General features: G+C 46.7%; 1 protein-coding gene across 1 annotated transcript in view; it reads right to left on the bottom strand.

The window, feature by feature from the left end:
- NID2 (nidogen 2) overlaps window positions 1-22114 on the bottom strand; it is a 63673-nt gene that overhangs the window by 7668 nt on the left and 33891 nt on the right. The window contains 7 exon segments of the mRNA XM_014462816.1: window positions 216-385; window positions 988-1209; window positions 4879-5109; window positions 5911-6030; window positions 12387-12530; window positions 13584-13712; window positions 14471-14614. Coding sequence (XP_014318302.1) covers window positions 216-385; window positions 988-1209; window positions 4879-5109; window positions 5911-6030; window positions 12387-12530; window positions 13584-13712; window positions 14471-14614 — 1160 coding nt within the window.

Genomic DNA, 22114 nt, shown 5'->3' with positions numbered 1-22114 from the left:
CCTTTCCACGCATTGGAAACCCCATGAACCAACGAGACGGCAGCCTTGGTCAGACGTGACCCAGCAACAGGGAGCCCCACTTCCGGTGGTGCTGGTGTCAGGCCCATGAAGATAGACTGCAGCTCAGAAATCCTCCACAACCTCCCTCCATCTCAGGCCCCTCCCCAGATCTGAACCCCCATGCAGCTCCGTCCCGCACGAGAAATCCTCTTTACATGCAGCGACAGCAGGGTCCTGGCCGTGTCCTTCTGAAGCCTAGTACCACTGAGGGGCAAGTAGCCAATCTGCTGGCCTTGGGCATAGAGCAGGAAGGTGCCCACGGACGGAGGAATCACATCAGGCCGAGGCGTGGGCCGGACCAAGGGTGGAGCAACCGTGGGTATACCTGCCGTGGGAAAGAGTGAGCAGAGAGAAAAGGAAACAAGGGTGGGCGGGGAGAGAGAACAGTTACTTTCCCATAGACCAGAGCCTCCAAAAGCATCAAAAGTTCTTAAACCTAGACAGATGTGCTCCAGATGTTCCTTTAAAGAAATTCTAATTTCTAGGGTTTTTTTTTCAAGGATCAATTATGTAAATCACTGCCAATTACTAGGGAGGAAGACAACAACACATCTCCCTCAGAACAAAGCAGTTTTTTGGGTTTTTTTCTTCTTTTTAAAGGAAAGAAACCAGAGCCAGAGTTGTGTCAGCTTCTCTTTGGGGCCCCCCGGTGACACGCGTCCCCTTTCACCCTGGGCTGGGGAAGGGGAGTAACTGCGTGCTGAGCTGAGTTCCAGATGTTCTAGTTACAGAAACGGCTAATGACAAAATCAAACATTAAGTCCAAATTGGGATCTTGGGTGGATCAGATTATAAATCAACACCACACAGTAGTGACTTGTCTCATTGGATCTGTTAACCCCTTGTTTGCCCACCTTCATACACAGCCTCCCGACTGAGAAACCTCAGAGGCCGCTGAGGTGAATGAGGGCTGCCCCGGGTGCTTACATGCAGGGGTGGAGCCTGGCTGGGAGCGGGTGCCCTGCACCTCTCTGCCGTCTCTGTCCACACACCAGCAGAAGTCACTCTTCCCGTGGCACTGCATGGGGGTGAAGTGGCCCAGGTCGTCGCACTGCGGCACGTACTGGTCGTCCCTAGGCGCGCCACCGTAGTGCTCCAGCAGGTTTGCCCTCCAGCGCTCACACATGGTCTGGGGCCTCTGGGTGGGCGCTGAGCAGATGGGACAAAAAAGCCTTTGATTGTAAGCCAAGGACAGAGTGCAGCCTGGCCGCCTGGCCTCCCTCCTCCTCATGTGCATTAGCGGGCCTCCGCCAAGTCCCTGAACACAGACCAGAGCAGTCAAGTGCTCTAAGAAGTCCTCCACAGGAACCAGGAGAATGGGGTCCTCTGGATGCTCCCATCTTCCCAGGCCAGGAGGATCTGCCATCAAGGCCCCACCACGTCGGGAAAGAACAAGAGGAGGTTAAGATCAGGTGCAGGGCTCACTCAGCCTGGGAAGGGGGCGAGCTCACTCTGGAGAGGAGAGGCCCAGGGCCTCTGCTAACAGAACACTGTGGGGCGCAGTGGCCTACATGACGCTTAAAGCAATCTTTGCTTCTTTCCCACTTGCTTCAAACTCCAGGACTTGCATCTGAGAGGGTTATCTTCAGGCTGGCTGGCTAGTGCTTGTCTTAGAAAGCATTCCTGAATGTCCACCTATGCGGCCCTCAGTACTTGTCCACTGGAGGACTACGCTGGTGAAAGCATAACTTATCGTAACTGGTATACGGGAGCACAGAGAGGTAGTGACACTCCAGTTCCTGGAAGTCGTCTAGCCATGCTGTTCCTGGTATTATCTCAAAGCTGAAGTAGGCTTCACCTTCCCACCATGTTTCTCCAGCACCCTGCCCCTCTTCCCTCCCTCCCTGCTCACCACCATGCTTACACTCCACTAGCTTCTCTTGCAGAGCAGTTTCTCTACCCCCAATACCCCAGACTGCTTCCACAGGGCCGTCGTGTCCTGTCCCAAACACCAGTTCTCTGTCCGAGAGGGCTCTGTTACAGCCTATAGCACAGCCACCTGTGGGAGGATTGCCCAAAGGACCTGAAACAGAAAGTGCTGCTCCTGTTTTTATCTCCTGCCACTCACAGCCTATAGTGGCAGAAGAGACAGCCACGTGCCTACTTGGCACCGCCATTTGGATGTATCACAGAAATCTCAGAGGAGGACTAACAAAATCTGGGCCCCTGGACTTTCCCTTATGAGTAATTGCACCTCCACCTCTCCATTGCTCAGGTCCAACCATCCTGGACTCCTTTCTCTCACTCACATATGTCAAGATATATCAGCTGTACCTTCACAATACATTCAAATATCTTTACATCTTCCCACATCCACCCCCATCACCCTGGTCCACGCCCCATTACCTCGTGCCACAGCTGCTTTCCCTGCTTCTCCCCTCCTTGCCCCTTAGTGTAAATTCAACCCGGAGCCAGAAAGAGTCCCTTTAAAACCATCATTTCAAGCCCTGTCTGGTTTGGCTCAGTGGATAGAGCATCAACCCGTGGACTGAAGGGTCCCAGGTTCGATTCCAGTCAAGGGTACATACCCAGGTTGCACGCTTGATCCCCAGTAGGGGACATGCAGGAGGCAGCCAATCAATGATTCTCTCTCATCATTGATGTTTCTATCTCTCCCTTCTCCCTTCCTCTCTGAAATCAATAGATATATTTAAAAAACAAACAAACAAACAAGTCATTTCATGTCATTCCTTTGATCAAAATCTCCAACGGCTTCAAAGAACAAGCTGGAAACACTATAGTTGGGCTCCAACATCTACAATTTTTCTAGGAAAGCAGGAAGATGGGAAATAAAATCAGGGCTCAAACCCAACAGGCTCAACTACAAGACCCACCATCGCTCATGACTCACGGAAGCACAGCTCTTGTTAAGACCTCCTGCAGAAGGAAAAACTGATTTCCTCACCCAGATGTGTCTCAATGAACCCAGAGAGGGATGTGCTGCTTTCTCAAACGCCTGCCCTCCATCCCTGGAGAAGTTCCCAACACCACCACTGGTCCACATTCCAAACTCAGAGGACCCATTCTTGGTTCAGGGACCACCCAGTGAGGAATGTCTTTGTTTGGAATGAGGACACACAGCACAGTCAGCTCCTGGGAAATGGCACCACGCTCCCTCACACGTGGGCATCCCTCTCATGCCTGACTATATGAAGCTCCTCAATCTGACCATGGCTTTATTTTCCTTCTGTTTCTGGTTGGCAGGGTTTTAAATATTTTGAAATTGTGGGCAGAAACTGTTCTCTCCCCCTTCAAGCTGACTCCATTATGTAGATGAGACCAGTCAGAAATGGCAGCCAAGAGGGAAGTCTGGGCCACAGGGAAGAGTGCCCAAAAGAACATGCCTCTCTTTTAGCGATGAACTTCCCATTCTCTCGGCTCCCTTTTGAATCACTGTCCTTAACACATGCTTGTCTTCGTAAATGCAACAGAATTCTGAACCATTCCCCCAAGGAACCTCCCAACATCTGATTCCTTCAAATCCCAGCTGGAGTCAGAACCAGTTGGCATGAGTGAAACGGGATTTCTTTGTATTCTTTTTTTTTGGGGGGGGGCAGTGTGGGGGGAGGAGGCTGCAAAATCTTTTCCTAAAAATAGGAACTAGGAGTGTCACTGTGGAAACAGCTAGATCAGCGGTCGCCAACCAGTGGTCCATGGACCACTGGCGGTCAGTGAGGTCCGAAAGGTTGGCAATCGCTGAGCTAGATGAAGCATTACCCATTTTTACCTATATGAATCACTAATGTCCTGGCCATAATAATTAATATTTTAAAAGGATCAAAGCTGGTAGTAATTCTCTAGTTCTTCATATTCACATACATTAAAAGCCAAGACTAGTACTTATGGAAACCTTTTCAACACTAAGAATGGATATTTGAATATAGCAAGCGCATTGATAGAGGAATTACTTTGGCTGAAACGGTATCACACCAAATTCTACGTTCTTCACAATCAAGTTCTTCTGTTTTTAAAAAATGAAGTTCTTCCCATCTCTGAACAGTTCTGCAAGGAGCAGAAACCTGCCTTGGCAACCTGTGGTTGGCGTAAACTGTGAGCACTTGATAACCATGCCCCATCCGGATGGGGAGTGACGATGAAAACAGACATGTTTATCATCAGCATCTCAGATCACAGGGGCTAATAAAACAAGTTCCTGCTTCTCTTTTGAAGGCAGCTGGGCCAATGGTGACTTCCCCATGGACATGTTGGGCTGGCTAGAGGGAGCTGGGGTTATTTGCTCAGAGCAAACTAGCTGGATCCACCCACAAATGACATACTTATGTTTCCTAATGCTATTAAAACAGCCTTCAGGCAGTTTCCTGTAGCTCAGAAGGCCAAGTGAAGCGACAGTTATATGGGAAAGGCAATTTTTCTTTTGGACAAAAAGCTGGTCTGGCAAGACCCTCTGGGTCTGACATCTCTAAGCTGCCCTAACAGGTCTAGGGCAGTGGCCTCAGCCTGACCTACACACTCAATCTCAATATTGGGTAGAACCCATTCTCTCCCTTCAAGCTGACCCCATCATGCAGGCGAGTTTTGTATTAGACAGGAGTCAGGAGGCTGGAGCACAATGCATGCCGGGATCACGTATATCGTGTGTGCATGTCTCTATGCCCCTGTAATGTGACTGTGCATGTAGCTGAGTGCATATCACTCGAGAGTTCCTAGAAGGAAGGAGGATGGTGTCATAAAGGATGGTCATCAGCCCTGAGTCTGCGTGGTCTGGGCAGGGATTATAATCTACCCACAGCCAGTGCCATTCTGCTCCCCAAGCCCCAGGCCTAACCAGGCACAAGGTTTCTTTCTGGATTGGCTCACCTGGGGGTCCGCAGTGAGGTGGGTTAGAGCCGGGTGGCGTCCGGGTACCAGGGACTTCATGACCGTCGGGGTTCACGCACCAGCAGAAGCCGGTGCTGCCGTGGCACTGCAGTGGCAGGAAGTGGCCCTGCTCGTCGCACTGGGGGATGTGGATCCTGACGCCCGGGTAGAGGTGCTGAGCCTGGGCGGCGCGATGCTGACGCTCACAGGTTTTCAGTCCTGAGGTGGAGTCTTCAGAGCGGGGTTAGAGGAGACACAAGCAGGAGGAGGAGGAATAAAAGGCATTGCTACCCACCCGCTTTTATGAGCCAACCTCAAGGTCTCCTGTCGGAGGCTTTTTCTTCCAGAGTTGGAAGGCAGCATAATGTGGGAAAATGAGCACGTTACTGGGAATTTGGAGTCCTGGATTCTTATTTTAGCTCTGTCACTAACTACCCAACACCTCCCTAATTCTCGCAGTCCGCCCTGTAAGTGCCTAGGCTAACTGTACTGTGAAGCGGCCCCTCCCGTCCGCCTCTAGCTCCTGTTGCTGTCTGGATAAAATGAAGAGCAGCCATGGCTTTGGTCCAAACATCCCAGAGGCTCAGGAGGAAACAGTTCGGTTTGTCCCCGAGTCCAGAGTTTAAGTCTGAGGAGCCCCAGGTCAACAGCTGTCACTAGACTGCCCCTCGGACCAAGTCCCAGAGCAGTCATAGGGGAGGCTGCGCCCAGCTCACCAGAGCACAGCACTCCTGCTTAGTAACCTGAGTCTCAATACTTCTAACTCGCACTTATCAAGGCAAAGCAGGTCATTAGGGCAGTTAACCAGAACTGCTCATAGGTAGGACAATGGATGGGCCACACCCAGGCCTGCCAGAATTCGAATAGCTGTGAACAACAAACCAAGCCCTGGTGGTAACTGGGAAATATCCAGAGCCTGAAGATCCACTAACTACAGCCTCCTACCTGGAGAAATCAGAGTGGGCTGAAGTGCTATAGAAAAATAGTGCTGAAGGAGCTAGTTCTCTGTGCCTAATCTGGCCTCCCCCTTACCAGGTGTGCACTGAAGTCCGTCCCCATGATAGCCAGGCTGGCAGCGGCAGGAGAAGGAGCCGGGGGTGTTGTAGCAGGTAGCCGAGGGGTGACATCTGTTCTCCAAGCACTCATCAACATCTGCAGTGTCAGAACGGGGAGGTGGGGGGGCATGTGACTTCACTGCACTCAATCTGTGCTACTACCTGGCCTTTAGTACAGGAGGATCAACCATGAGGATCAACTTCAGAAGACCTTTGGGCATGAGCAGAAATTACTGACACTGAAAGGTACGCCTAACAGTACAAGGTCAAAGGCTGTGTTAGTCCATTCAAATGTTCAGTGTAGAAATTAAACATGTGGTCACTCAGAAAAATAGATCCTACAGTATATTTCTACAGCAGTTTCATCTACAGTGAAGTCCAAGAAGTTATTACCTGCGAACTAACCTTCAGACTATAAATCATTAATTCCTCTCAGTAACACTACAATAAACATATGTAACAATGGTTTTCCCCTTTTGTTGCTGGCACCATGTCCCTATGGCACTGATTTATGGATGCAGAGAAGCCCAATGAGGTTTCAACAAAGTTAGAAGCACATACAGTCTTGCCCAGTCAGAGTCCTACCGTCTAGAATGCCCAATTCATCAGAAATTTTTCTTTGCTTTCCACTTTCAGAATAGAAAAGTATAGGAAAAAATTATCAGAGGTTTCGATACAACACATTAAGAAACCTAAATTTATCAGGCTTACAAAGTACAAATAATTCAGAAACCCCACCACCACACACACACTCTACTACACAGCACCATGAAAATTTTCCTATTTCTGAAACCTACAACAACCTGAAACTTCAAACAAAAGCCAACTTCTAGTCCTCCTATTTTATTTACTGAAATCGGACAATAGCAAAAAAGAAAACCATCTCTGAGAGTCTGCTAAAACCAATGCCCAGTGGTTGAGATAAGCTGTCTTCACAGACAGGAAGTCTTTGAGAGTTAAGAGAGGCTAAGGGTGTAGGTCTGATCAAGGCTCCACTGAAAATAGTCACATCCACAGTGACATCCAAAAACTGGTTTCAAAACGTGTAAATAGGAAACATGTGGATGGGAAGATCAGTGTGACACCAAGAACACAGGAATCCCAGAAGTGAACTGCAACAACTTGGTACAACCCAGGGTGGGGACTCATGGGACCTGGAAGCCAGAGACTTACAGCCTGAATTGGATGTGAGTTGGCTGAGGACAGACGTAGCTCCTCACCCAGCCTCCCGGGACCCAGATGGAATCTCCTCGAGGGTTATCAGCGCCGCCCTGCCTGTGACCACACTCTCACTGAGCCACTCCTGTCCCGGTACCAGCAAGCAGACACACTGGTCATGCAACACAGACCTTCTGTTCACAGGAGAGGAATCTCTTCCATTGTAATTAGCAAATTAGCATTCCTCAGTCTCAGGGGAGGTTAGTCAACATAAATTAGCTCCCTGTAGTCCAAAAAAGTCCTCAACGATCCACACAACCAAGTTTAATGCCACCCAGAAAGGCTCTGCTCAGATGAGCAATCGGCCTCCATGGTCAACTTCCTTTCACCTGCAAAGGCAAAAATGTAGTTATAACTTCATCTGAAAAGTTAGAAACAAGGTTTTCTGGTGAGCTCCTCAGTTAACCCGAAGTAAACCAAATGAAAACAATTACAAGGAAAACCTTCTCTCCAATGTAATGAGTAGGAGCTGCACGTTGTCAAATTTAGTCATCCTTGAGATGGTCTCTTCCAAAGCACAAGTCAAATCCCCAGCTGGGCAAAGCTGGTGACCATCCAGTTCCTTGGGCCTGGAAGAGGCTATGAACCAAAGCTGTAAAAATTAACGTCCCGCCAAAGGCAGGAAATGAAAGCTATTCAGAATACATATGCTAAAAGTACTCTCCTGGTAACCGGAACCCCGGCAATGGCAGGAAGCAGGAATTCCTGAGACACGGCCTATTTCTAGAACTCACGGATCAGTTTCTTGTGATTATGTTTTGAACTCAGAGGGGACTCCCCAGAGCTACCAAGTTACCTATGTTCTTTAAGCCTACGGTCTAGAATTCTGATCAGACCTAAAAGAGCAGCCATCCCCCCCGCAGACACTGAAGTCCTGGGGAGACAGGAACTGCAATAAATGCCCAACAGGGAAAAGTCCCTCAAGAGACTAAAAGCATCACAAGTGAGAAACGCTTATCCCCCCAAATCTGGAGAAGGTTAAGGCTCCCTGGAGCACAGTCCATGCCACCTCCTTGGAGGAGCTTACACCACGTCCAGTCAGCCACTCCACGTCCCGAGCTCAGAGCAGGCTGTGGTTCCCTCAGGAGGGCCAACACTGCGGGCTTCAGGGGTAACTGGGGCTTTTGTAAGGAGAAGAACTCTTCCCTATTTCACAGGGTGTCAGGAGAGAAAGTATGGAAAGATTTCCAGCCCCTTGCCAAGGGAGGGGCTTTCCTTGTACCCCTGGGGGAGGTTTATGCCGAACAATCACTGTCAGGGTCTTTGGGCTGTGAGAACACCGAGGTCATGACAGCAGTGTGCAAGGCGTGGTAGAGCTCCTTCACCACTCAGATAGCACAGGGTGGCGCAGCCTCAGCAGATAGTACTTCTCCTTTCCAGCATCTATTAAGCTGGCAAAAAACAGTTTGGAGAATGTGTTGAAAATCCTCCATTTTGACTTCATGCTTTGGTGCTTCCACATTCTCTCACTGCCCTAATTCTAAGCACACACCCAAAACCAGCTGAAATCCCTTCAAAACAAACCCAACCAATGGATTCTAGCTCCCTCCTTCCCTCACTCCTCTGTCTGCTTTGCTTTCGAACCCACAGTGAAATTTCCCGGTGCCAATTAACCTGCCTCCCACTCCAGACCCCCAGTAAGGGCCCACAAGTTCTCACTCCCCACCCATCTGGTCAAGCATCCTTCTGGTTGTGGCCCTGCATGGCACACGGTGAACTCTTCTCTGGTCCTATGAGAATAATAAACTTCCTCCTTTTAAGTCTTGTTCTCTTCTCCTGTGGCTGCACCAGTGTTACCTTACCTTACTCAATAGCATATCCTTAGAACAGAAAACCTGTGACAATAATCTAAGCACCTCCTCTCCTGGCCCTGCTGAGCAGCGGTGGCCCTGGGTGATGGGCCATCTGGATCCCATCTCCTCAACTCACACTTGCTCCTCCCTGGAAAGGTCCAACTCAAGACAATCTGTTTTTGCACCGGCAAAATGGCCAAGGCTCTATAAGGACAAATGTGCCTGAAGAACATCTGATTCAACACAGGACTGAGACCAACACAGGGCTGATCCAACACAGGGCTGAGGAATGATTTAATTCAACTTGGATAAAATGGTTTCTGCTAGTGACTCAGACTAGATTGAGAACCTAAAGCCAAGTGCAGCCTCTCCAGGGAACCAGGATTTTAACAAACTACCTGGAGAAAATAAGCACACACCCTTTTATTGCTAGTTTGCTAGAATAAAAAGGTGTGCTTTAAGAATGCATGCTCTCCACAAAACCAAGCCCTTATCTTTATTTTCTGTATTTTTTCTATTTATCTCTATGGCCACTGGGACACATGCCTTAAAATACACACACACACACACACACACACACACACACACACACACACACTCACACACGTGTCCTGCAAGTCATCTCTGTGATTAGCCCAGCCTGACTTAGGTATGGCATGGGTATTTAGGAAAATGATAATTCATTGTCTACTACCACAGTCTGAAAGCTTGGAAGGCAACCACATGGTAACTGACTCTAGGAGGCAGCCTCTCAGATGGCCCCAAAGATTTCTCTTCCCTCCTGGTATTCACGGTCTTGTATGATCCCCTTCACTTGAGTAACTTGCTTCCTTGCTTCTAACTAATACACAAAAGCAATATCGAGGGGATGACATTTTGTGATTATAACTTCCGTCTCTGCCCCTGGCTTTGATGAAGTCAGCTTCCTTGTTGGAGAGGGCTGTGTGGCAAAAAACTGATTGTCTCGAGCCAGAAAGGACCTGGGGCTCTCAATCCATCAGTCCCTCAAGGAACTGAATCCTGCAATAACCATGTGAGGCTCTTTCCCCAGTTGGTCCTTCAGATGAGACCCCAAGCCTGCCAGACCCCCTGACTGCAGCCCTGTGAAGGTCCTAAAGCAGAGGACCCACCCAAGGCAGGACCCTGACCATAGGCAATAAATGTGTATTGTTCTAAGCTGCCCCATTTTGGGGTGGTCTGTTCTACAGCAATAGATAGTTAACACACTGGGGAAGTAACTGATCTATCTGGCATGTTTTTAAATTTGTGGGTCCCAGAGAGAATTCTAAAAGCAGAGAACAAGAGAGGTGAGCAAAGTCTTACAGGATAGGCTAGAACAGCGGTTCTCAACTTGTGGGTCGTGACCCCTTTGGCAGTCGAACGACCCTTTCACAGGGGTCGCCTAAGACCATCCTGCATATCAGATATTTACATTATGATTCATAACAGTAGCAACATTACAGTTATGAAGTAACAACGAAAATAATTTTATGGTTGGGTCACAACATGAGGAACTATATTTAAAGGGCCAGAAGATTGAGAACCACTGGCACTGGGCTAGAAGTTAAAAGAAGGGGGAGAGAATGATTGTAGAAGGGATTAGGGCAAAGGCACATCTAACCTCAATTAACATTCTGATGATTAACATTCCTCACATCTAGGCTGCAATTAATTTCAACTGCTTTGCTTTAAACCAAAGACCCAAGAAATTAAATACTTTATAAGCACCCTCTCAGCTGACCTGAGCAGCCAGATGTTTGAATATGAAATTCTGGCAAGGTTTTTTTTCTCTCTGAATTCTCATTTCTCAAACCAGTAGTGTGTTAAATTGAACTGAGTCATAAGTTCCACAAGGGTGGACAAAGTATTATTCCCACTGTGGGGCTTGACATAAACAAGGAGTCTGTGCTCCTCACCCTGACCCCCCAAGCCTGGAGAGGGTACCCCATCTATAAAGAACCTAACTGTTCTAGACAGAGATCTTTGGCTGGTCAAGTGGGACAAGCATCTGTGAATTATAAATGCACCTCATTCTCACTTGAGAAACACGTGAGCTCTGTCTAAATCTGGGGGTGGTTTTTGTTGTTTTTGCAGGGGGTTGGGGAAATCAGGCTTGAACTGAGACCCAGCTTTAAGTCATTTCAATGTAAATTGTGTTGTCAAGAAAACCATATAAACAGAGCTTCTGGACAGAAGAGGAAACATTAATTGATTAGGCAGCAAGATTCAGAAGAGACTAAGTTGCCCTCCACATTTGGAAAGGAGAGGAGGGCTGAGCTGCCTTGACACACATCGTCTGTTAATAACATATGGTTGTGTCTGCTGGTCCAGTCAGCCTGTCCTGCTGAAACCAAAGCGGAAGGAAAGGGAGAAGGATGAGAATCAAACCTCTGGCGAGGAGGGAGAGGGCCGGGCTACTTAGCTCTTTGTGGAGCTCCCAGGAGTTACAAGGCAGTTCTCAGCACCCCGCTCCGTGGGCCCAGGGGTGCGGTGGCAGATGCAAGCAGCAATTCGAGGAGAGGGGGAAAGCCTGCCTCTCAGGTTCCTGTTCCCAAGAGAGGCCTTTTCCCATTCCAAACCCTCTTCCCACCATCCTCTCCTTCCCATAATTTGTGTGTCACTGATGGACAGGCAGCATGAAATTGAATTTCAATTCAATCACATGCTACTGGGTGGATTATGTAGATTCACACCGAACAATCTCTAGCTGAAACCACTACTAAGCCCAGTTCCATGAATATTTATACCCAGAGTGTTATGCCTACTGTTTCAAAAACAGCCTCACACATTATTTCTAAGTTAAATCTGAACAGTTAGTCCTGCATTCTGGCTTATTGATTTTATAAGTCTTAATGGTAGTTAGGTTTCTGGGAGAAAAGTTTTGAGGACTCTTATATAAAAGTGTTAATATCCTCATATCTGTGGAGTTCATCTACCTACCTACCTACCTATCTATCTCTACAGAGAGAAGAGAGGGAAAAACTTAGAATTATATGCATGTTCCGATATTGCTTAAAATATTACTTGAAGCAGGGGAATAGCAACTAAAAATTAAGCATGACTGAAAGTGCTAAATTAGGTCATTAACCAAAGAGATTGAAAGAAGCCGGCATCCTAACAGGAGACTAAATGACTGTCTCGAAGTCCCTCCAGCCCACACAAGGCTCCAAGGCACAGAAGGTTACAAGCCGGCAGTGGCTCCTGGTGTTCAAGGCACGTCTCCAACACGGACAACCATACATGCCCACCAATCCAAGCCAAGGGAGATCCACCCTTGGCCCCTCTTTTTGACTCAAAGGACACCCTTTCTCTTTCTCTTTTGGCAATTCCAAAGCTGTATGAGTCAAAGGAGGGGTCTTTTCTAAACCAGGTCCTCCCTATGTGGGGATATGTATCCAAGGGGACCTTCCATTGTCACTGAGGCTGACCCGCAGGTACTCACCGGTGCACTGGTGCCCGTTGCCGGTGTAACCAGGCAGGCAGACGCAGCTGAAGGTGCTGCCTCCAAGGTGAACGCACCGGGCCTGGCCAGTGGGAGCACAGGTATGGCTGCCATCCTCACAGGGGTTGGGTGGTGGGGCAATCACTAAAAAAGAGAAGAAGGCGAGGATGTTCAAGAGTTCAGGCCTGCAAATGGGTGAGCTTTGCTCTTCACAGCGCGATCGGCACACCAACAGCATTGGGACTTCTGAAGGCTAATAAAGAATGCAGGTTCTCAGGCCCCATCCCAGAGCCAGGGAATCTGAATTTTAATAAGAGCACTAGATGGTTTGTATGCATATAAAATTTGAGAAATGCTGGTCTGGGTTTGTGGTTAAAGCACTAGGCATGAAGATCATCAAAACAGTGGATTTAAAAGTGTATTTTCTTTAATATCATCTAGCAATGGGATGAATTTGGAATTCTAGTTCTTTTGGATCCACTTTTTTTGGGGGGTGAACCCTAGAAAATGGTATTTTATTATAGACTAGAGGCCTGGTGCATGAATTCACACATGGGTGGGGTCCCTTGGCCTGGCCGGCGATCAGGGCCAAGGGGCCAATCGGGGCAGGCCGGCCGAGGTGAGGGACCGCGGAGGTTGGCTGACTGGGGGGTGGGACCACAGGGGGCAGCTCCTGTGTTGAGCATCTGCCCCCTGGTGGTCTGTGTGAGTCATAGCTATCAGCCGGTCATCCGGTTGTCTGGTCATCCAGTCGTAATATATATAAAAAACTTAGGTTTTTATATATATAGATGGAATGCTTTGTCTGGTCAAGTGGGAAAAGCATCTTTGAATTACAGATCTATTTCATTGTAATTTGAGACATATTTGACCTCTACCTGGAGCTGTTATTATTTATTGAAGAGGTTCATAGTCTTGTTACATGATTGGACCAAATACCAGACACACGGGAATCCCAACTGAAGTGAACATCCTTCAATATCTCAACACCAAAAATGTCTCTTTAGAGAAAAACAACAACAACAAAGCAACCAAAACAAACAACCCAGAACCGAACTGAGCCATAGCTTTGGGTTATTTTAATGTAAATTTTATGTTTTCTAGAAAAACCATACAGTAGAAATGGAAATGTTAATGAATGAAAGAGCCAGGTTCAGCATCATTTTGGCCAAAAAGAGGAATGACTCTGGGACTCACAGACGCAAGTGTACTGGTCCTCTGCAAACCTGTAACCGCTCCGGCACTCACACCTGTAGCTTCCCGGCAAGTTGATACACACAGAGTTGGGGCCACAGCGATGGAAGCCAGTTGCACATTCATCTACATCTAGGAAGAAATCAGAACCGAAAAGTGCTGCTCAAATCATGGGTCCCACAGGTGAAAGGTCTGGAAACTCAGTATTTTCTCACCACAATGAGGCTTCAAGGGGACTCACAGTTGGTGGACTAAACAGGAGTTGAAATGCAGGATTTTAAGCACCAGATACGGATGCATGTTGCAGATCATAAATAATACTTCAAGTCATTCAAGCATAAGCCACAGGGAGATGTATTTTGAACAAATATTCTGAAAAGTTTTTGAATGTTTAAAAAATACTGAACATTTCGAAGAAAACCACACTGCAACAAATTTTCTTTTAAAATGTAAAGAGATTTCTACTGATACTTTTGGGGACATAATAGGTGAAAGAAACACAATGTCTGAAATCTGAAAAAAAAAAAAAAAAAACCACCAGAAAATGTACTGCTTAGTAAGTGTAAGAAATATTTAATACCGGTTTAAAAATGTACTGCTTAGTAAGTGTAAGAAATATTTAATACCGGTTTAAAATTACAAAGCTTAAAAACTCAGAATATCCAGGAATTGCAATAGAGGTCTTCTTTTCACAGTCCCGTCCCCAAATACCCACCTCCAAACTGTCCTCTCAAACTATCCAGCACACACCTTAGTTTTTAAATCCTTGTCTTTAGATTAACAGCTGCTAATCTTATGAGTCAACAGAGATCATTAAGAAGATAGACACTTGTCTTTTAAAAACATAGTGCCTGATGACTCCACGCGAGAACACAGAGTATGGCTCTTACCCATGCAACTCCGTCCATCTGCCTGGTACCCAGGTGCACACTGGCAGGTGTAGTCCACACCTGTCCCCGGGTAGCACTGAGCTGTCGGGCCACATGTGTGACTCCCATCATAGCAAGGATTCACTGGCACGGGGGTTGCGTACTCTGTGTGGGTAGAGAGGAAATAAAAGCACAATCTGGCTGTTACGAGAACGGCACAGGAGGGAGATCCAAGACTTGTTGCAACTAACTGTATACTTGTCTGTGTTTGGGGCCCACATGGCAACCTGCTAAATTTTTAATATCCAAAGCTAGGCTGCATTATTTGTATGGTGATTTTTAATTCCAGAATGACTTCCTTTTGCCTACTTTACAGACAACTAACCTTTTCTGGTTTATAGTAGGCTTGTGTCCAGGGATTAAAAATATCCAATACATGGCATCCTTTTATTTAAAAACTAGAGGCCTGATGCATGAAAATTCGTACCAAGAGTAGGTCTTCCTTCCCCTGGCTGCTGGCACCGGCTTCCCTCTGGCACCTGGGACCCAGGCTGCTTCCCTCCTCTGGCCACCCACAGGCACCCAGCCAGGACCCGGGCTAGCTTCCCTTGGGCTGCCCGCAGGTACCGGGACCCAGCTGGCTTCCCTCCAGCCCTAGCTTTGTCAGGAAGGATGTCCAGAATGACATCCGGAAGACGTCTAGTCTAATTAGTAATATTACCCTTTTATTATGATAGATGGTCTATCATCTCATGTGATTCTTGGGGTAATTCTGAGCTGGGTTGTCATTGCCATTATTGGTAATTTTCCCAGATAAGGAAAGTGAGAGCTATTGGAAAAATTGCCCGAGCTCACAAAGCCAGGAAGTGGGACAACAAGGACTCACACCCCAAATTTCCGCTCATAAATTGGGCAATCTCTCAGTAAAATTCACTATAAATCAAAATTCATGAGAAAAATCTTGCTTTTACAAAATAAAGAGGAATGATTTTTGCAGTGTTTACTTTTTAGGATTAACCCTGCCATGGACCTGTCCACCCCCTAGATAGTGATGACTGTTAACATCTGAAATCTTCCCTAAATAATTCTATTTCTACATGCAACGTAATATTAATGCTTATTGAGCACTATATGCCAGGCACTGTTCTAAACCCTTTACATCCCAGCCCATGAAATCCTCATGACTACACTGTAGGAAGTAACCCACCCACCACCACACAACCAGAAGAGGTGGATGGGGCTGGGATAAAAAGCCAGGCAGTCTGGCTCCAGAGACCATGCTTTCCACCACTTTGCTACAACCACAACCAAAGGAACTCCATAAAGTTATCCAGTCTAAGCCAAGGGCACAGAGATGATGGTGTTCGAAAGGGCCCCAAACACCCAGATGGGATGAATCTATTAACCATGGGCACTTCCATTTACTTCTGATTCCTCCAGTATAAAATGAGAACACAGCCCGGCTGACATGGCTCAGTGGTTGAGCATCGACTTATGAACCAGGAGGTCAGGGTTCAATTCCCGGTCAGAGCACATGCCTGGGTTGCAGGCTCAATCATCCCCAGTGTGGGGCGTGCAGGAGGCGGCTGATCAATGATTCTCTCTCATCACTGATATTTCTATCTCTCACTACCTCTATGAAATCCATAAAAATATATTTAATAAATAAAATAAAACAAGAACACAAATAATGCTTCTATCTGCTAGAACCGCTGAAGAAAATAAAGAAAATCCAACACAATGCATGTGAAAAGTGACTCCCCCAGGCAGGCCTACCCAGTTCCCAGTGACTGTGTTCCTTCTTCCTCTTCACTTAAAGTTTTATCTTTGTCTCAATCCCTAGAATTAATTCTGGCCTGAGATTTGAAAGATTTCAGGAGCCTGACCCAAGCCATCTCTGCTACCACTGGGGCTCCATCTAAGTCATGCTAAGTTGGGCTTCTGCCTTGGATTTCTGTGCCTGATTCCCTGTCTTGACAGCCAGCTTAGTACACTCCATGTCTTGTCTTGCTCTTAACAGCTCCCTCACTTCCCCAGAAGCCAGCATCTTGGCATCGTAGACTGACGGTGGCAGTCCCACCTAGTCTGGACCCAAGTGCTTGCTGCTGTCGCCTGCCCCACAGACGGGACTTCCTCCCAGTCCTTCAGGACGTCTGGCCACCACACCAGTCCTGGCCCCACTGCCTACACTAGGACTCTCCCAGTTTTCTGCTGTGAACTGGGATGCCTTGGCTGAGTCCCTGATGGGACACCCCTGCTTTCTGGTAAAGTCCCACCATCTGCTTTATAACAAACAGCACAGTGTGTTCCTGCAGTAGAATATCCTCATGGTACTGATTCCCATATTATGGCCTGAAAAAAAAAAAAAGAGGAAGGCCATGGATTTCTCCTTGGTTCACCTCAATGACACTGGCCAGAGCAACAGCAACTTTGCTAAGAGGACCAACAAATGATTCCAGCATTTTTTAAACCTGATGAACTTAAGCTTGCCAGCATAAGCCTAGCCCCCCATATCATGCAGGCATCCTTGGACGCCCCTCATCCCTCCTGCCGGGTCTCTTGGCAGATGGGACGGGAAGCCCAGTGCTGGGGCTGTGGTCGCTGGGTTAACTTAATAGCGTAGACCAAGTTCCTGAGTCAGTCCCAGCCTGTGTTTCAGTTAACAATGACAGGGTCATGTCCTCACCGGAGGCCCCGTGTAAGACAAGAGCCCAACTCTCCCCCATGATTATTTCTCCATTTTAGGAGAAGATTCTGTACTAAATGCCCGGCCTACCCAGCCAAAGGGGGATGTGTGCTTTGAAATGTTTTAATTTATAAATACTCAGGCTTGGCCTTCTTGTTCAGTGCTTTCCAGCATCACATTTTCACCCTGGCACATCCCAGCAAAGATCAGTGAGTATACAAGAGCTTACACCCCTCCTAGGCATATAAAGAGAAAGAAAGCAACACAAAAGTTGACTTGCAAACTTGGACAGGATACACCGGCCTACCTGAAACTGAGGGAAAATGCCCACAATTACATATAACTGATTTAAAATATACATCACAGACAAGACTGGCCATAAAACGAAACGTGGAGCCCTTTGCTCAAAATTAGTAAGTGCTTCAAGAAGACAACAGCAGAGCACTAAACCAAGTGTTAAAGCCCTTCTGTGCACTGGGCCCCATTTACTAAACTTGGTTTTCAGAAGCGTTATTTTAAAAGTACATCTCTAAAACCTCATGGCTATTCACTCCCCGTGGCGTGTTCGCTTGTCTCCTGTTATAGTAAGCAAAGAACAGCGGTGCCCTTCTTAAGACATTTTCTATTTCACCCTCACCCTCTTAAACAGCTTGACTCGGACTGGGGATCTGGAACTCATTTTCTCATTTAATCAAGAAGGGAAGAGCGGTTTTCCTTAAAGGAACAGTGCGGGGCCCTCTGCCCAAAGTCTCCCCAACTCGCCAGATGGAGCCCCAAAGGGGAGCCAGGGCAGGAGACAGCCAGCCCACACGGAAGGGGTGGGCCAGTGGCTGCAGCGCTCAGCAGGAGACCATAGCACCCCGCCTGGACCCCTGGGGAGCCAGGGGCTCCCACATCAGGGACGGCTGGACCGGTCCACAGACTTTCCGACCAGATCGCCGTTCCCTCTGGAAAAAGTGGGAAATTCTTAAGATGCTATGCACTGAGAAGGGAAAGAAAAAGAGGTTTTCTTTTTGTTTATCTTTTTCTTTTGTTCCCCCCACCCTATCCCCATCCCGCCAACATCCCCTTCGCCCCGTTTTTTCCTATTTGGAGAGAATAAACAGTACCGCTGTTTTCTGTGGGGGTGGATGAAGCAGGGTGCAAACATAAAGGGTTAAAATACGCATTCCCTCTTGTAAAAGTTGGTCTAAATTAGAGGCAGCCTGGAGGCCAGTGAGGCCAGGCGGAGGGGCAGTGCCCTGGAGAGTGGAGAGGGGGCTCTGGAGCCGGTGCCGGGGTTGGAGTCCAGCTCCCCCCTTTCCAGCTGTGACCCCGCAAATTACTTCATGTCTCCACTCAGTCTGGAAAATGGGGTAATAATCCCCCGACTGCCGGTTGAAGTTGTAGTGGCGATTAAACGAGTTAATTCGTGAAGGTACTTAGTGTTTGGCACCAAGTAAAACATCCTTTGCTATCACTCTTGTTATTATTAGATGCGGTGTGAAAGGGAAAAGTCATATGCGATTCTGAAGACAAATTAGCAACTTGTACCTGCCAGTGTGCGGGATCTCTCCGATCCTTTGTGACTCCTACTTGGTGTGTCTCTAGGAAAAACACACCAGAGATCTATCTTTTCCCTAAACGATCCTGGAGTCGGATGGGCCTCTGTGGCCTGGGAGGCTCTTTCCACTCATCACTGTTCTCACAGATGGAACGCCCACGCCCCAGCAAAGGGCTGGGCTGGACACTCCAAGGTGAAGAATGTTTTCCCAGTTGTTTTTGTTTCGGTCTCTCCATGAGAAATCGGGAGTAACGATCTTTTCCATCCCTCTGATGTGCATATTTCTCTCAAATCAAGTGACACTTCCATGCTCTCAATTCACTACCTTATAATCCCCTCGCCGGACACCCAACGCCTGTGCCCCATCTAAGGTTCCTAAAACCAAACCGACACCCACCCAAGCCAGCAAACTCAGGATCCCATTTCAAGTCACTCTGCCTCCTAGAAGAGCCTCGTCCTCTGACCTTAATGTCCTGTTATGTTGCTGAAGTGACACTTGCATACTGAGACGGAGGGGGCTCCAGGAGCCCTCCCCTCCAGTGACAGCTCCCAGAATGGCCTTTTGGTACAGAATCACCTCTCTGAGGTGCCGATTCTGGGCTCAGCAGCCTCGATATGGAGCTGAATGAGGAGACATTCTCTTTCTCCACACCTGCCTCTTGCATTCTAGAGTGAACAGTACCTACTGGTTTTCAGGATGACAATGTCCCCCTGATCTGACAACGTCAATTCCTATCTGTATAGTTCCCCGACTTCACAGGCTCATCCCCTGGCTTGCCTACAACTTTTTGTTGTTGTTAATTAATAGACTTTATTTTTTAGAACAGTTTAGAATAGTAGGTTTAAAAAAAATTGAGCAGAAAGTATAAATTCCCCACCCCTCTCCTGCTTCTATTTGCACAGTTTTCTCTATTATTACATCTCGTATTAGTGTGGTACATTGGTGGTGACTGATAGACAAACATTGGAATATTATTATTAACTAAAGTCCATCGTTTATGTTAGGCTCACTCTTTGTGTTGTACATTTTGTAGGTTTTGACAAATGTGTAATGACACGTATCCACCACTACAGAAGCGTACAGAATAGTTTCACTGCCCTAAAAATCCCGTGTTCTCCACCTATTCATCACTCTCCTTCACTCCCCCCGCTCCTTGAACACCTCACAACCACTGATCTTTTTACTGTCTTTATAGTTTTGCCATTTCTAGATCACATAGTTAGAATCCCACAGGATGTAGCCTTTTCAGACTGGTTTCTTTCACTTAGCAATATGCAGGAAAGGTTCCTCATGTCCTTTAATGCCTTGATGGGCCTAGAACATTTTTATCTGCATTTTTATCACACATTACAGGTGGGGTTAATGCTGACTAAAGTATGAGAACCACTGTTTTAGAGTTATGGTTCTTTTTCCCCCTCAACTATTTTTTTAAATTAAGATATTATTCACTTCCCATATAATTCACCCATCTGAAGTGCACATTCCATGCAAATGAAAATTTTAAAAACTGAAAATAAAATGCACAATTACATGGTTTTTAGTATATTCACAGAGTTCTGCAACCATCCACCACCACAGTTAATTTTAGAACATTTTAATCCACTCCCCCACTCCAGAAAGAAAGCTTGTACCCTTTAGCTATCAATTCCCCTATTATTTCCTCAGTCCTAGGCAACCACTAATCTACTTTAGTCTCTGTGGATTTGCCTATTCCAGACATTTTATATAAATGGAATCATGCAATATGTAGTCTTTCCTAACTAATTACCGTCACTCAGCATGTTTTCAAAGCTCATCCATATTGTAATGTGTATTAGCTTCATTTCTTTTTATGTTTAACTAGAGGCCCAGCGCATGAAATTCGTGCACGAGGGGGTTGTCCTTCAGCCTGGCCTGCACCCTCTCCAATCCGGGACCCCTGTGGGATCGGGCTTAAACTGGCAGTCGGACATTCCTCTCGCAATCCAGGACCACTGGCTCCTAACCACTCACCTGCCTGCCTGCCTAATGCCCCTAACTGCCCTCCCCTGCCAGCCTGGTCTCCCCCAACTGCCCTCCCCTGCCAGCCTGGTCGCCCCTAACTGCCCTCCCCTGCCGACCATCTTGTGACCACTTGGGGGCGGCCATCTTATGAGTTGGAGTGATGGTCAATTTGAATATTACTCTTTTATTAGATAAGATAATGTTCCACTGTATGGATATATGACATTTTTAAAAATCCATTCATCATTCGATGGGCATTGGGGTTGTTTCCACCTTTTGGCTATTATGAATAATGCTGCTATGAATATTCATGTACAAATTTTTGTGGGGACATAAAGTTTCATTTCTCTTGCATGTATAGCTAGGAGTAGAATTGCTTGAATTGTAACTTTGTGTTTGACTTTTTAAGAAACTGCTAGGCTGTTTTCCGTAGTAAGTACAATCATTTTACACTCACACCAGCAATGTATGAGGTTTCAATTTCTCCACATCCTTCCCAATACTTATCTGTTTTTTAATCATATCCATCCCCACTCATGAAAAGTAGTATCGCACTGTGGATTTGATTTTTCATCTCCCTGATAACTAATGATGTTGAGCACCTTTGATGTGCTCATTGGAAATTTGCATGTCTTCTTCAGAGAAATGTCTATCCATAATTTTTGCCTATCTTTTACTTATATTATTTCTTTTTATTATTAAGTTGTTCTTCATCTATTCTAGATTCAAATTCCTTACTAAATATATGATTTGCAAATATTTTATCTTTTTTGATAATGTCCTCTGAAGCACAAATGTTTTTAATTTTTTTAAAAATATATTTTATTGTTTTTTACAGAGAGGAAGGGAGAGGATAAAGAGTTAGAAACATCGATGAGAGAGAAACATCGATCAGCTGCCTCCTGCACACCCCCTAACTGGGGATATGCCCGCAACCAAGGTATATGCCCTTGACCGGAATCGAACCTGGGACCCTTGAGTCAGTCCGCAGGCCGACGCTCTATCCACTGAGCCAAACCGGTTAGGGCAAATGTTTTTAATTTTGATGACATCCAAATTATCTATTTTTTTTCTTTTGTTGCTTGTGCTTTTTATTTTTATTTTTTATTTTTTTATTTTTAATATATTTTATTGATTTTTTACAGAGAGGAAGGGAGAGAGATAGAGAGTTAGAAACATCGATGAGAGAGAAACATCGACCAGCTGCCTCCTGCACATCTCCCACTGGGGATGTGCCCGCAACCCAGGTACATGCCCTTGACCGGAATCGAACCTGGGACCTTTCAGTCCGCAGGCCGACGCTCTATCCACTGAGCCAAACCGGTTTCGGCGCTTGTGCTTTTTAAATATAATTATCTTACAAGTTTTTGCCAAATCCAAGGTCACAAAAATTCATCCCATGTCTTTTCTAAATTTGAGCTCTTACATTAAGGTATTTGACCCATTTCGAGT

Source organism: Myotis lucifugus, unplaced genomic scaffold, assembly GCF_000147115.1.
Source record: "Myotis lucifugus unplaced genomic scaffold, Myoluc2.0 scaffold_191, whole genome shotgun sequence".
Classification (NCBI taxonomy): Eukaryota; Metazoa; Chordata; class Mammalia; order Chiroptera; family Vespertilionidae; genus Myotis; species Myotis lucifugus.
Note: the sequence above shows the minus strand (reverse complement) of the source record. Positions and strands in the feature narration are given on the sequence as shown.